At 39.7% G+C, this 16,838-nt stretch overlaps 2 protein-coding genes across 7 annotated transcripts in view; both read right to left on the minus strand.

Moving 5' to 3' along the window:
- The window catches only part of Rapgef6 (Rap guanine nucleotide exchange factor 6), a 194,136-nt gene that overhangs the window by 155,601 nt on the left and 21,697 nt on the right, over positions 1-16,838 (minus strand). For all 6 annotated transcript variants that reach the window (XM_074057169.1, XM_074057172.1, XM_074057168.1 and 3 more), the window contains one exon: positions 5-75. In XM_074057169.1, coding sequence (XP_073913270.1) covers positions 5-75 — 71 coding nt within the window. Of the gene's footprint in view, positions 1-4; positions 76-16,838 lie in introns of those variants that run through there.
- The window catches only part of Fnip1 (folliculin interacting protein 1), a 154,885-nt gene that overhangs the window by 1,482 nt on the left and 136,565 nt on the right, over positions 1-16,838 (minus strand). Inside the window, exon 19 of the mRNA XM_074057177.1 lies at positions 5-75. Coding sequence (XP_073913278.1) covers positions 69-75 — 7 coding nt within the window. The 3' untranslated portion in view covers positions 5-68. The remainder of the gene's footprint in view (positions 1-4; positions 76-16,838) is intronic.

Consider the following 16,838-nt stretch of genomic DNA (forward strand, 5'->3'; position numbering starts at 1 on the left):
TTACCTAAGTTGATGTTCCCTGAGATTTGATAATATTTCCATTCCATGAAGATAAGAATAAATAATATTTAAGTCCTGCGGAACAGAAAAGTTTTAAATTACTTTTCAAATATACATTTTAAAATATGACAACCCACAATTCTGATTTTAAGTATACAACCATTTATTACACAGCTATTAACTATAGAAGAGCCATAAAAACCTCTGAATTACGAAAACATTACAAAGGTAAGGAAGAGTTCCTGCCACTTCAACATGGCTAATGGCCTCTACTCAACAGTATCAGTGATTGGAAACTCATTATTTCAAATGAATAGTCTATGAATTCATTACTTCATTTCTAAACAGATGTAACCTTTTCTTCAGTGAATGAGAAATGTTCAAAAAGTTTTCATAAGTAAGACACCCTCTACAAGACCCGGTTTATCAATATTTCTCTTAAAATATTACTTTCTAAAGACTCTCTTTCTAAAGAGATTCAGTGATTTAATCTACCTCTAAACAAAATACATGTCCAATGGGGCACTGCTATTGTTCTCACTGTGAATGAGGTCAGAAACCTTTCTCTAGTCCTTACTCAGATAACTATTTATAAAACAACAAAACAAAACCAAATCACCAGGATGATATAGTATAATTTCAACGGAGAGCCTTGGCATAGCAGAATGAGAATGAAAGAGCAGTCCATAACCCTGACAAAAAGGAGTTTTTTGTCACTGATGTTATTTAAGATTATTTGTATACAGGCAAGTTTAAATTCCTGCCAGGCTCACATCTGTAATCCTAATTATTTGGGATGCTGAGATTGGGAGGATTAAGGTTCAAGGCTAGCCCAGGCAAATAGTTTGCAAGAGCCCATCTCCAAAATAACCAGAGGGAGAGTGCCTGCTTTACAAGAATGAAGCCCTAAGTTCAAACTTCAGTACCACCAATAAATAAATAAGATACTTCCTTATTCTCTTGTAAAGAACGATGCCCTTATATTAGAGCAAACCACTCCTAAATACTGCCTCTTCACTATGATATGCAACCATGTCAATATTCAGATGACAACAGAGAGAAAAAGAAAGCAAAGGAGGATAGTAGGGTAATAAGACAACATGGAGCCACTAAGAAAAGCAGCAATAATTCTGATTCCAGGGATCACAACTGCCAATTAATTGTGAGGGTTGAACAAACAAGCATATCTGCTACTTCCTTATCAAAATGACAGTGAAAAAAATTTTCAGGGTATTTTAAAAAGAATAGATTAAAAGAGGAAACCATAACCAACGAGGAAGGTCTACAAAATTTTGGAAGATAGCAGATAAAGTAGTTAATAGATCAAATTATATTTCCAAAGATGGCTACATATCCTCTTTTACAATAGGACCTTGGTACTCCTCCATTTGAAACTAGAGTGTAGTCATGTGTAGTGGTTCACAACTATAATCCTATCTGGCAGAGATGGGAAAGACCACAGTTCAAGGTCAGCCAGGGCAAAAAGTCTGTGAGACTCCCTCTCAACCAATAAAAACCTTGGTGTGGTGGCACATGCCGGTTATCCTAGCTAGGTGGGAATGTAAATAGCAGGACTGTCCCATGCTGGTCAAGGCATAAAAGCCAGTCCCTGGGCTGGCAGAGTGCCTCAAGTTACAGAGTACATGCCTAGCAAGGCTGAAGCCCTGAGTTCAAACCCCAGTGCCACCCCAAAAAAGGAAAAAACACTGTATTGAAAAAAAAAAAAAAAAGGAATGCACAGAGGGGTTGGAGGCGTGGCTCAAGTGCTAGCTCATTGGCAAGTACAAGGCTCTGAGTTCAAAAGCCAGTACAAACAAAAACTCAAACAAACAATAAAAACTGGCATCTATGGGCTGTCTCCAAAGATCTGGAGAACATATGGAAGTGAGGCTGAATAACTTCTAAGATTCAAATACACTGAGACTGCCAACATGGTAAAGAAGCCCTCAGGGAAAGAGAAAGGCCATATAAAATAGCACAAAGGCACCAGATATGCAGTGCTATCTTAAAGCAGCCCACCTACCAAAAGAATGGAACTAAGAAAATGATCCCAGTTCAATGGTCTATTAGGCAAAAGATCCAACCACCCAGCCAAATTTCTGAAAAGTCCCATCATCCAGAACAAGACAGTAAACAAAACACAGTATTTCTTCCAGAAGAGCAAAGGATAATGAAGACTAGTGCCACCAGCATATACAATACCCAAGGCAATGGTCCTTATCACATTTTGTATGAGCCATGCAGAAAACAGATGGACTCTGCAAAACAACTATGTAGACTACCATACACTTAATTAAATTCTACTGATCACGGCTGTAGACCTAGACATAAGTGTTGCTGGAGCTAAGTAAGTCTTGAGTAGTACTGATCTGGTTAATGCATTCTTTTCTATTCCAATGATAAGATAGAATCAGAAACAGTTTGCACTCATGTGGGACAATATTAACTTCTTGTCTTGCCTTAGGCTATTTTAACTCTCCTACTGTCATAACATACTCTAAAGATATCTAGATCTATTACACAGATGATATCATACTGACCAGAATGAAGGAATAAGCAATGAGCCAGATCTACAGAAAGGGGTCACAGTCAAGATGGTGGAACAGAAGCTTTCTCCCTTTGACTCTGATAAGAGCCAGGGTAACAAAGAAGAGATTATCTGGGGGGGGGGTGGTGGTGGTGGCGGTGGCGGTGGTGTGTGTGTGTGTGTGTGTGTGTGTGTGTATGTATGTGTTGGGGGTGGGGGGGGCACTGAGAATCATGGAAAAAAGACAGGACAACTGAAAAGCACCCAGAAACAGAAAAGCACAAATTAGAAAAAGTTTGCAGCTCCAGCCCTGGCACCTCCAGAAGGAGGGGAGGTGGAAGCCTCTACCAAAAGGTAAACAAGGGAGCCTTGGAGACAGAATGGCAGACATGGTGAACGACAAGCCCACAACTCCTGTAAGCCTTAAATCCAATGTGGGAATTTGGCAAGACAGTGATTCCTCCAATGAAACAGGCTAGTTAGCATAGACAAGAAACATTCTTTTGTTCCCATATTTTGGAGAGCTGTGGCAAGGGCCTATTATTCCAGGCTGAGATAATCAGGGGACCCAAAAACAAGGAAAAATCACAGCTCAGGGAGTCTTGGGACACCAGGCTATTGTGTTAGAATGGGAGACAGTGACAAGAGACATAATGAAGAGGGAGGGGGTCTGATGTGGACCTGCAGAGACGTTTAAGCATTCAGGAGCTTGGACAGTGAAGGGTAAGGAGGTGATAGCCCCACCCTCCCTGCCTCAGGATTATTTCAGAAAGAGAACACCAAATCAGTGGCTGGTGGAGTGTTCAGGTCCCAGGCTCTGCTAGCTGGCTATGGGGGTTTGCTGCCAGGTGAGATTTAAGACTGAGTTATCCTCAGGTCTTGAAAACAACTAACAACTGCAGCATAGGGAGTCAGGACACCAGGCTACAGTGTCTGGAAGGGAGACGGCCATGAGAAGTGGTTGTGGAGGAGAGGGTCTGATACGGATCCACTGAGAAGTTCAAGCAGCTTGGAGCTTGGGCAGGGTAGAGCACAGCATGATGATTGGTGGCCCCACGCTCCCTGGTGAACTGCAAATCCCATTGCCTGAGGATCACTGTAGAAACCGTGCCAAGCCAGAAGCTGGTGAAGTGCTCGGCATCCAGGAGCTATTTGCCAACTGGAGGTGTGTGCTGCCAAGTAGAGCTGACAGCTCTGAGCACAGGACCCAAGGTTCACATGATATCCTCCGCTTCCTTCTACCACAGAGTGATGAACTGTTGGGCAGGGTCTGAAGCCACTGAAACCTGAAGGCAGAGTACTTGAGTCCCTTAGTTCTCCAACACCAGTGCAGAACTCAATGCACTGTTTACTCCCTCCACTATTAGACACATTTGGAGGATACCCCTAGCCGTTCAAGTATGCGCCTCTGGGTGCTCATACTGCCAGTAGTTACCAGCCTGACTCAAAGACTACAAAGCTCCATACAGCCAGCTATGGTTTCCAGTATATAAAGAAGGAAACCTTCAAAAGTTGCAGGCGGGCAACTGACTCTTGACCAGCCCTGCCCTCAATCTACATGTATCACTGGCCCAAACACAAGGAACTATCAAGAGACTCCAGTTAGTTTTCCTCTATCTGAATGGTTCTGGGGAATCAGGTCTAATGCCCTGAAAATGTGGACAAAAATTTGGCTACTGAGCTATCCCCAGTCCAATGGCAAGAAACTATACTGCAACCTGCCACTACACAATTGTGCCTCAACACTGAGAATGCTTCAACTACAAGACTACAGATGGCCCACCTGTGTGTTTATGCTTGCAAAAGTATGGATATTACTGGGCAGTGAACATGAGCAAAATACATTACATGTATGTTTGCTTGTCTGCCTGCCTGCCTATCCTCTACTTACCTACTTACCTACCTACCTACCTACCTACCTACCTATCTAATCTATGAGGACAGCATAGTGAAACACTTTAAATACTGTTAGATAACGAAGGGAGAGGGATTAAGAGAGTATAACAGAGTAAATCTGATCAAAGTACAATTTTTGCATCTATGGGAAATCACAATGATCTCCCCTTGTGTGCTATGAAAAAAATAAATTTAAAAAAGAAATACAAAAAGGACATCACTTACCAAGGGAGTTTTCAACATTTTCATGTACATGTACAATGCTTATGTAAGTCAATGTTGTGATAACACATTTTCATGGAGCCAAATTTGGTTTTTTGAATTGTACAACAAATTCTTACTGAATCAAATCTTTGATTTTTCAATCAGACTATGGCATTTTCTTTTCTTTTCTTTTTTTTTTTTTTTTAACCTTGTACAGGGGGTTTCATTGTGACATCTCCATACCACAATGTACCTTGGGTTAGGTTCATCCCCACCATCATTCTCACTCATCCCTCTCCACCCTTTTTAAATGATTTTGACAGCTTTCAATGTTCTATCTTCATACATGTATATAAAGTACATTGACCATATTCATCCTCCCCGTCCCACTAGTACTCTCCCCTTAATCAGACCTATTTCACATTCCTGTCCTTCGTTATTTAAGTGTATGTTCATTGTTCAAAGGGGTTTTGCCAAGGCATTTCACTGTGAAATATACTGTACTTTAAATCAATCTAACCCCCTCTTCCTTATCCTTTCCCCCTTTATTAACCAATAGCCTTCAGTGCATGTCATTATGCCTTTGTCCTACACAGATGTATTTTAGTATTATTCACTCTCTATCATTCTCTTTCCTCTCCCTCCTCCCCTATTCTCTTCAAACAGTCCCACTACTGGAAACATGTTTGGATACATGTTTGTATCTGTGTGTAACATTTATCTTTTGAATCTATCTTCCACATATGACAGAAAACATGCAACCTTTATCTTTCTGAACCTGGCTTACTTCACTTAACATGATGATCTCCAGTTCTATCCATTTACCTGCAAATGACATAATTTCATTCTTCTTTATAGATGAATAATATTCCATATCAATTATACATCAATATATTATATATTAATACATTATATAATGTATTTAATACATTTACTTATATTTTATATAACATAAACATATATTGTTAATTATATAAATATATACTATGTATATATTTTCTTAATCCATTCATCAGTTGTAGGACATCTGGGCTGTTTCCACAGCTAAGCTATTAAAAACAGTACTGCATTAAACATGGTTGTTCAAGTGTCTCTACTGTATCCTGACTTACATTCCTTAGGATACATGCCAGGAATGGTATTGCTGTATTTGTATTGTAGTTCTGTTTATAGTTTTTTGAGGAATTTCCATACTGCTTTCCATATTGGTTGTACTAATTTACATTCCGATCAACAGTGTACGATGGTTCCTTTTCTGCATCCTCACCAGAATTATTTGTTGTGTTCTTGATGATAGCCAGCCATTTTGTCTGCCTGGAGTGAGGTGGAATCTCAATGTTATTTTGATTTGCATTTCCTTTATGGCCAGGAATGTTGAGCATTTCTTCACCTACTTATTGGCCATTTGTACTTCTTCCTTGGAAAATTTTCTTTTCTGTTCATTTTCCCATTTCTTCATCAGGTCATTTATTCTTTGGGAGTTCAGTTTTTTGAACTCCCTGTAAATTCTGACTATTACATGGAGCCATATTTGTAAATTTCCAAAGTCTTTATATAATTTGGATCTCTAGTAATGGAAATGAAATGATGAAATACACAGCACAGTAAAAAAAAATTTTTTTTAACTAACAGTTTAAAATAGAGGGAATTTTTTTTCTCTTTCTTTTGTTCTGTTTTTTTTGTGGAACTAGGAATTAGAGCAGGCGCTCCACCACTTGTGCCACACCTCCAGTCCATTTTGCTCTGGTTATTTTGGAGATGGGAGTTCACGAATTATTTGTCCAGGCTGGCCTCAACCTCCTGATCTCAGCCTTCAAAACAGGATTATAGGCATGAGCCACCAGTGCCCAACTCGGAGGAATATTTTTTAAAAAGAAAATTTGACAAGATGAAAAAAGTGTGTTATAGGGATAGATTATGGGTAATTGCATAAAGGTGGTCCCTAGAGCTTGCTGACTTTCACATCATTGGCTGCATTTGAGTCTTGCATTGCAATGGAATAGCTGCTCTCCTTGGAGAATACTTTCACACTCATTTTCTACATGGCACTGCTGTTTTTAATAAAATTCCTCCATGATTTGATATACACCAACATGAATTCGGTATTAAATTTTCCCATTTTCTGTGCCATGCTTCTACGTTGATAGGGGTAACGGTTCTACATGTACTCATGTATAGACCACAAATTTGGCAAAAACAATGCTGGTGACTGAACAGTAACACTGCTTTGTAAATGTCTTATCCTGTTTTACACATAATGATTTTCAACCTAGATAGTAACTTGGCTGGTTTCTTCAGGCATTAAAAGCTCCTGCAATTTCATCCCTGGGAAGAAATGCAATGGAAACATTTTGTCTGGCTGATTGTTTTTTGAGACAGGTTCTTGTCACATAGAACCTGTTGATTGTTTTTTGAGACAGGTTCTTGCCAGGGTGGAGTCCTGAGTGCACAGATTTCAAGTGTGGTATACACCACACGCTCAGCTTGGAGACAAATTTTTAAACTGAAGTTTTCCTCATTCCTTTATCATGTGGCCAATCCACTCATCTGAATTTTCCAACAAAGTACACTGAGAAATTGGAGAATATAAACTGTATTGGTGGGCTGGAGGGGTGGCTCAAGTGATGGAGTGCCTGCCTAGCAAGCACAAGGCCCTGAGTTCAAACCCCAGTACCAGCAAAAAGAAAAACAAACAAAAACTGTATTGGTAACATTATTTTTTTTTCCTTGCAGTACTGGAGTTTGAACATAGGGCCTCACAGCACTACCACTTGAGGCACACTCCAGCCTCCCCTTTTTGGTGGGACTGGGGTTTGAACTCAGGGCTTCACACTTGCAAAGTAGGCACTCTAACATATGAACCACATTTCCAATCCATTCTGCCCTAGTTATTTTGGAGATGGGACCCTGAGAACTACTTTCTGGGCTGGTCTTGAATCATGATCCTCCCCTTCTCAGCCTCCCAAGTAGCTAGGACTACATCTGGCACACTTCAGCCCTTTTTGCTTTAGTTATTTTTCAGGTAGTCTCGTACTACTTTTTGCCCAGAACTACCTTGGACTGCAATCCTACCTATGCCTTCTGCATAGCTGGGATTACAGACACGCAACACCATGCTTGGCTTTTTTGTTGTGATCCTCCTACAGGCATGTACTATCTTGCTCAGCTCTATTAGGAACAGCTTGAAACTAACTTATAGAAGTCTTGATCACATCTAATTCCAAATCTGCCATTATGGTTTAAGGATTCAAATAAAATGTATTTTTCTTGCAAAGTCCGCCAAAATTTCAAATAAGTATTTCCAGTCATTAATACATAAATGAGCAGATAAATTCTATAATGTTCAAATGCAACAGAAGCATGAACTGTAAACATTCAATTAAAAAATGGAGAGTTCTGAAAGTGCCATCTATTAGCCAAAGTAAGGCATGTGCTAGTTTTTCTATGTAAGATTTAGAGGTAAATAGTACACACCTATCTTCTTCAACAACCAAATACCTAACCAAGAACAGCTCACCATATAACATGTTTTGTAACACTGGGGGAACTTCTGCATCACCAAATGTCTTTGGTTCCGGAAATTCTGAGCTTGCTGAATTCTTTTTATTTTCTGATGATGCCTTTTTTGAAGGCAAACATAGCACTGTGTGAAGTGACAGATCCTGGCTAAATGTGAAAACTTTTTAATCCCTTTCCCAAAATTGGGCTCCCCTCCTCCCACTTTTTTTTTTCAGTGGTGAAAATCAAACTGAGAAAATCAAATCATGTATACTAAGCAAGCACTCTATCACTGAGCGAGCTACACCCCCAGCCCTCTGCCCCGGCTTTTTTGGTGAAACCGTAGTTTGAACCCAGGGCTTTGCACTTGCAAAGTAGGCACTCTAATGGTTGAGCTAAGCCTCCAGTCAATTTTGTTTTGGTTATTATTTTTTTTCCTGTACTGGGGTTTGAACTCAGAGCCTCATGCTTGCAAGGCAGACACTCTACCACTTGAGCCACTTTGCCAAACCTGTTCTTTGTGTTGGGTTTTTTCAAGATAGGGTCTCTCCAACTCTTTGGCCTCAGTTGGCTTCGAACTGTGATCCTCCTGATCTCTACCTTCCTCCCCCAACAGCCCCTACCCAGAGTAGCTAGGATTATAGGCGTGAGCCACCAGTGACTGGCTCCTCTACCCCTCTTACAGACTTTTAAAAAATTCCCCAGTGGGAGTTGGGATTTCAGATTTTAGGATACCAACATTCCATATCTTAATCTTAATAATGAGATTTTCAGGATTGTTATCTTTAGGAATTTTAGACTTTGAGATTCTGATCTTTCAGGATTTTAACACTTGGGTTAATGGAATTTGGGATTCTGTTTCTTAGGGATTATGATCATTACCAGTGCAGAAGTAAACTCATAATCATGGGATCGCTGATCATATCACATAGCATAGCATAGCAGGTGGCCTCAAAGAACACTGAAGCACTCTTCTAAAAATGCAGCTGACCTTTTAGTTTGAAGACAGTAATATGAAAGAATGGCACTGACATCTTCTAGGATGCAGAGCATATTTCAAATCAGACTTTTATATGCCGCTTTGTACACAGCAGGAGGCAATGAGTGCAAGCAAGAGTCATCTATTTAGCATTACTTCCAAAGAGCAACTAAGGGATTTTGTGCTTCCCATCTGTACAACTGTGGGCTCTCTCCAGGTTGGGAGGTCCTGATTCTAAAGGGTACATACTTTTCTCAGGGACCAGTGCAAGTTGTACTAAACTACAAGCTACAGCTGCCACCAGGAACTTTAAACCCCTGCGTCCAAGAACCAGAAGGCAGGAGGAACTGCTATTTTGGCAGGGTTAAGTGATCCTGACCAGAGGGTCAGGTAGAGCTACTTTAATATAAAATTAACAAGGATGAATATATGTGTAAGCCATCTACTTTATTATTTCTTTACGTCATTATAACTACAAATAGATACAAGTAGTAACATCAGCCTAAAAAGGATATGATTACCAATGGTTCAGACACTCCATGAAATAAAGTTTGAGTCATACCATGAGATAAACATTAAAACCTGCCTAAGTGATTATATGAGAGTAAAGAGAAAACAAAACACAGGAGGAGAAAGGATTAGTACTAACTGCAATACTGTGGAAAACTGTTACATTAGGGCTATGGTTCTTCCCATTGCCATCTCTCTTCTAAGATGCTTCTTAGGAAAAGGAGCTTATGGGGAGCCATGGTTAAGCTGTTTTCTGAACCTCGGGCCTGAAGAAGTATATCTGTGTGATACAAAACCTCAGTTGGCCTTGAAAATGTGTCTCTTAGATTTCCAACTACAGGGAGTGTGACTGACCAAAAGCCTCCCCCACTTACTGTTTAAGTCTGCATGGGGGCCAATGGTCCTATAGGATACTTCCAAACAAGACTTCCCCTGTGGAGACACTAAGGCAAGCCAGTTCTGGGAGAATCAAAACTATTGATGGATTCAAGGATTTCCTATCTACCTTGCTTAACTTTTACAGAGCTGCAAGGCAATCTAAGGCTCTTCCACCTACTTTTCTTCTTTTCCTCTCTCCTCAACAAGCCACAGTTATGCCAGCATCCTGGTCTGACTGCTCTATGAACTCTCTCTCAATTTTTGCTCACAGGTATTTCCCCTAATAAATCTCTTGCAAGTCTAATGCTGTCTTGGTATGTGCTCTTTATAGGTCCACACTAACATAAATATCTTATATAAGTAGTACAAAAATCTTCTAAACCTATGTTGTATTTATTCTTAAACACTTAAGATTTGATGTTTTTAAGTGATGTCGTTTTTAATTGAGGTCTTTTGTTGATCACATAAATTAATTGATTTTATATATCAAACTAGAGTCCTCCGTCTATAAATTCTTTTGGGTCCTCCACATATGCAATTAATACTCCCTGTCAGTAAGAATAATAGTATTTCTTGCTTCTCAATGTATTTTCCCCTGCTTTTCTTGCCTAATTATATTAAGCAAGACTTCCACAAGAATGGGTAGAGTAATTATGGCCATATTCAATCCATCACTGACCAAAACTATTCTAAGATAGTCAGAAAAAAACACATCTGTACACGTACAGACCTTTTTTCCTTGCCATTATTTTCTAAACAAAACAGTATAACTTTATATGTTTTTATTAAGCATTCAGTAATCTAGAACTACTTTAAAGTATATGGGAGGGTGTACACAGGTTATACGGGAATACTATACCGTTTTATAGAAGGATTTGAGCAGCTACACATTTTGGTATCCACTGTGGTCCTGGAATGAATTCTCTTAAGATAAAGCAATGACTATACTATAGACACAGCTATCTGGGCCCCCTGTCAGTGTGTCAGAAGTTACTGTAATTCAAACAGGTATATACAAAATGCTTGCCTTATGGAAACAAGCTTGTAATTTTTGACATCAAGAGTCTGGGGGTTTGGCTCAAGTGGCAGAGGCTCTAAGTTCAATCTTCAGTACCACCCTCCCCCCACAAAAAAAAATGACCTCTCATACCAAGACAATTTTGTTTTAGTGGCAAACAAGTTCTGAAAACTCTAAAACACAAAAGTTACATAATGATAAACAGATACAGAACTTCTGTAATTGGTCCTACTGGGTAAAGGTAGGCTAGTGTTAAAAGGCACTAGAATTTTCTGAGATTCCCATTCAACTAAATTTATATCATACAATTTCCTCTACTTTGATGTGAGAGGACATCTTTAGTTTATCATTAACAATGTCATGAATATGTGACAAAAAATTCGGAATTAACTATTCAAAATTAAAGTCTGAGTGAGAATATCATTTACAACTGTGAGGTACATACAGGGTTCTTTAGTTCTCTGCCTATAAAGAGACTGACAAAAGTTCATTATTTTAGGGCTGGAGGCATGGCTTAAGAGGTGAAGTACCTGCCTAGCAAGCGAAACTCCAGTACTGCCAAAAACAAAACAAAACAAAACAGAGGTTCATCACTTCAGATTCTAAAAGCTCATCTCCAAATATATAAAAGTTTGTCTCATTATTTACCTACAATCCCCTTACTGCAGAGGTACAGCTTGGCCAAGTGAACATGCAGTTCCCTACAACATCTACAATGGTGACTTGAACTGAAATATTTGTATTACTCATTCACAGTTGGCAAACTTTATAAAGGATAAGACAGTAAATATTCTGGGTTTTGTTACAACTACTTAACTTTGCTTTTGCAGCATGGAAACAGCCATAGTCAGTAATTAAATGAACATTTGTGATTGTGTTCCTATAAAACTTTATTTGCAAAAATAGCTGTTAGGTTAATTTGACCCCGAGAGAACACGTCACAAAATCTTGAAGCATATGGCAAGTAAGCCAATTCACAAATGAACTCTTCTTTGAAGAACAGCCCATCTGGTAGAGTTCTGTCTCCTATCATGGAAACTAAAAAGACCAGGTTTTCTTTTCTTAAACCTCCTATACAGCTAAGCCATGGACAAATTATCCAAGTACCATCAAACAGACACAGTACTACCAAACTTTGAATCAGGAGCTAGTGATAGCAAGAAACAAGAACTGCACAGAACCCACTTTGGCAGCTGCAGCAGGGTCTGCCAACATAGGCAGGGCACAGTATAGCTGGTGCAAGCTATAGATTTACTGTTCAGTGCTAGCAACATCAGTATCTTTACCAAATCTGTGACATGAAAGAATGGTCATGGTTGCCTAGCAGACTCTAAGCAATTCTGTAGCTCCCCCAAATCCTTTAATACATTCATTTTTTGGGAGGAGAGGTGATAATGAGGTTTAAACTCAGGGCCTCATGGTTGCTAGGCAGGTACCCTATCACTTGAGTCACTTGCCAGCCCTAATAAATTTCTCTTCTTTAAATTGACCAGAATTGAATTTTGCTGAAGGTAAGTAACAATCCTGTGAGACTGAACCAACACCATTGGCAACACTTGGGAACTTAGTAAAAATGCAAATTCTCAGGTACTATCCAGAATCTCAGTATGACTCAGTCAGCAGTCAGTCTATGGTTTGGTAAGTCTCACAGCCAGGTGCCAGTGGTACACTTCTGTAACCCCAGCCACTCAGGAGACTCAGATTGAAAGGATCATAGTTCAAGGCCAGGCAAGCAAAAAGTTAACAAGATCCCATCTCCACCAACAGCTGGGAGGAGCAGCAAGCACCTGTCATCCCAAGCTATGGAGACTAAAACCAGAAGGATCATGGTTTCAGGACAGCCTGGGCAAAAAAGTTTGCAAAACCCTATCTCAACAGATAAAAGTTGGGCATGGTGGCACACACCTGTCATCCCAGCAATGGTGGGAAGCTTAAAATAGGAACTCTGTGGTCTAGGCCAGCCTGGGCAAAAAGCAGGAACCTATCTCCAAAATACCAAGGTAAAAAGGAATGGAGACATGGCTCAAGCAACAGAACCACTGAGGAGCAAGTGCAAAGCCCTTAGTTTAAACCCCAGTATCGCCAAAAAATAAAACAAAGCAATAACAAGAACAAAATGCCCTACAATTGGTTCTGATACACACTAAAGTTTGTGAACCCCTGGTTTATAGGTAAGCACTATGTCACCCTGGATAATCTGTCTGGTAACCTATTAATGGGGAATGGAAACAAGCACTAAGATGTCTAGTAAATCCCAGTCCTATGCTAATCCATCACAAAAAGACAAAAAAAAATTCCTAGAACAAAGGACATTTATAGTGGCAAACTGACTAATTCTCTCATATGATGTGGGTGGTTATGGTATTTTGTTTACATGGGACAGCAAGGAGCTGTTGGCCTTGTAATGCCAGGCTTGGAAAGGGGGTTTGGAGCTTTTGTACCAATTACTTGTGAGTCAGGCGTGAGGTGCTACATGGCCTACAGGCTCTTGGTGGATCTAAGACCAATAAAACCTATTATAGAAAGGCCCCTCAGCTACTCCATAAAAGAAAAGAGAGAAGAAAGAACTCTGATAGAGGCAGAATGAAACTCCTACAGACATTTCTTAAACGCAAGACTCAAGAAGGTACTAATAATTTAACATAGACTGTACTCTATGGAGCCTAAAAAAGGGAAGTCATGAGAAGATAAAAAACTAACCATCTCGGATATGATAACATTCCAGATCAGTGATACCTATTTCTGTAATTACGCAGAAATCATTCAGGTGTATTAGAGTAAGTATCAGTTCAGGATTAGGAAGAAAATAATGGGTTTCACTTGGGCAAAAAAAAAGAAAGGCGAGGAAGTGGTAATGACACAGTACAGTCATGCACTATATAAAAACATACTACTTATACGATGGTGGCCCTGCAAGATTTTAAGAGATGAAAAATTCCTGCTGACCTCATAGCTGTAGTAATGTCAGTGCAACACATCACGTCATGTGTTTGTGATGATTCTGGCATAAATAAACCCACTGTGCTACCAGCTGTGTAAAAAATATACCACATACAATTATACACAGTATATAATACTTGATAATGATAATAAATAACTTACCGGCTTACATATTATACTATACTTCTTACTGATATTTTAAAGTGTACTTCTACTTACTTAAAAAAAAAAAACAGTTTTCAGGCTGAGGACGTATCTCAGAAGTAGAGCACCTGCCTAGTACACACACACACACACACACACACACACACACACACACAAGTTCACTGTAAAACTGTCAGAGTACTCTGGCAGCAGCCTCATACATCTCATGTTTGCCACATCTCCTGATTGCATCAAGAGGCCACATCAAGTGACTGAGCCGTATCATCTAGGTTTGTGTAAGTATCCTCTGTGATGTTCGCACAACCACAAAATTGCCTAAGAACACATTTCTGAGAACGTATCACTGTTGTTAACCGATGCTGACTGTACTTCCTAAGGCAGACCAGCCGCACCCTCTCAGTCAGTCAGTTGTGTGAGTGAAAATAGATAAACAGGTGGTGGGACCATTGCCATCCTACAACAAAGCAGCTCTATTTCTGTACCCTTCAAACAATCCAAACCTACAGCATTCATTCACATTCTATGGGCTTTCAATTTCATCTTGTTAAATGAAATATTAAATTCCAACCTGTAGCACTGTGTATGTGAGAAGTTAACCATTCTTCTGAATATACGTTTCTAATTAAGTAGGTTGGAATTTTTATCCCTTCCTTAGTTTACAAGGTTGTGTCAAGGAATATGCTGCTTCCTGATCCTCTATTTCCCTCTTCTGTTACTATGATTCTACAGAGGCTTAGAAAACCAACTAAAAACTTGAAAACTTTTCTATTTTCCTGTGTCTTAAAAAGTCTAAAACTAGCAAACTTCTTATCTGTGATAAGCATGACTCCTCATATACAACTTTCAATAAAACATCAATTAACTAAGCCTTCATTAACCAAGATATATGTGTGTGTGTGCGTGTATGTATTTTTTTGGAGGCCCTGGAGAATTTGAACTCAGGGCTTCATGCTGGCCAGGCAGGTGATCTATCACTGGGTCAGGCCTTTTTGGCATTAACAATTTAAATTATTTTTCAGATAGTGTTTCACTTTATTGGCTGGGGCCAGTCTGGACTGAAATCTTTGTCCCTACTCCTCATGCACAGCTTGGGACCTCAGGCAAACGATACCCAGCTTGTTGGTTGAAAATGGGGTCTCATTAACTTTTTGCTCAGGCTAGCCTTGAAATGTAATCCTCCCAATCTCTGCTTCCCTGGGATTAGAGGCATGCACAATCACACCCAGCTTATCAAGATATTTTACTCAGTCTCTTTTTTTTTTTTTTTTGGTGGGTTTAGGGTTTGAGCTCAGGGTTTCATGCTTGCAAAACAAGTGTTCTACTGCTTGAGCCACATCTCCAGTCCATTTTTGCTCGGGTTAGTTTTGGAGATGGGGTCTCATGAATCATTGCCCAGGCTGCCCTGGAACTACAATCCTCCTGATCTCAGTCTCCTAAGTAGCTGGGACTACAGGTGTGAGACAACAGTGCCTGGCTCAGTCCTTTTTTACCTAGAAAAAGTCCATCAGTGGAATTTTAGCAATGAAAATATATCAGGATAAATCCTAAGGTCAGGGCAGATTCAATTCAATCAAAGGTGCATTCTACAGCTATGGTTCTATAATGAAAAATTATGCTGAAAAATCATCTCCAAGTCATTTGGAAGGAAGCCTAACAATGTGGTTGAAAACCTGGACTCTGAAAAACAAAACAAAACTGAGCAACAAACTTAACCAAAAAATGTAAGATCACTGTAATAAAAATTACAAAACATTGATGAAAGAAACTGAAGACATAAAGAAATGGAAAGACATCCTGTGTTTCTAAGTTGGAAAAATTAATAGTTTAATTGTCCATATTACCCAAAGCGATTTACAGATTCAGTACAATTTCTATCAAAATACATGTGCATTCTTCACAGCACTAAAAGAGAACAATCTTAAAATTCATATGGAACTATAAAAACCCCAAATAGCCAAAGAAACCTTGAACAAAAAGAACAAAGCATGAGGCATTACATTACTAGGTTTCAAAAACTATAGTGATTAAAACCAGCATAGTGAGAAGCAGAGCAAGATGGTTGCTGATTAGAAAGACCCTCCTGTGCTTGCTTCCTCCACAGGCACATCAGTTGAATAGCAATTCATGCATCAAACTATCTTAAATAGAGCTAAGGAAATCAGGCTAGAGACCACAGTATCTGCATTTTATTTTTATTGGAGACAGAGTCTTGCTATGTGGCCCAAGCTGGCCTCAAGCTCCACATCCTCCTGCCTCAGTCTCTAGGGTACTGAGATTACAGACATGCACCACAACTCCTATTGAATGACTGTTTTTAGCAAAAGGGAAAGATGTATCAAAGAAGGCAGGAAGGAAAGAGTGGCCTCCAAGGATTCCAGCACAGAAAGAGAACTCCTGCTTGGGGTAGAGAGAGGAAATTAAGCCCAGGTCTCATACTTGATATCCAGTACCAGGCCTGCTATGGTGAAACCATATCCCCATGATCTCTACCAGCAGATCACACTCAATAGAACTGTGTTAAGCCAAGGGGCCAACTGCCTCAATACCTTCGCCAACTTGAGCACTTAAAGTGTGAACAAGATTCTACCTGCTGCAAAGGAAAACCAGCAAAGGACTTTGTCTTGGAGCTCAGTGCTTGGCCTGTTATAGTAAGACCAATCACCTGAGAGAAACTGAAGTCCCTGTATGCAGGCCAGAGCTCACAGAGCCTGTACCTTAGCTCC

This window comes from Castor canadensis, chromosome 16 (assembly GCF_047511655.1).
Source record: "Castor canadensis chromosome 16, mCasCan1.hap1v2, whole genome shotgun sequence".
Classification (NCBI taxonomy): Eukaryota; Metazoa; Chordata; class Mammalia; order Rodentia; family Castoridae; genus Castor; species Castor canadensis.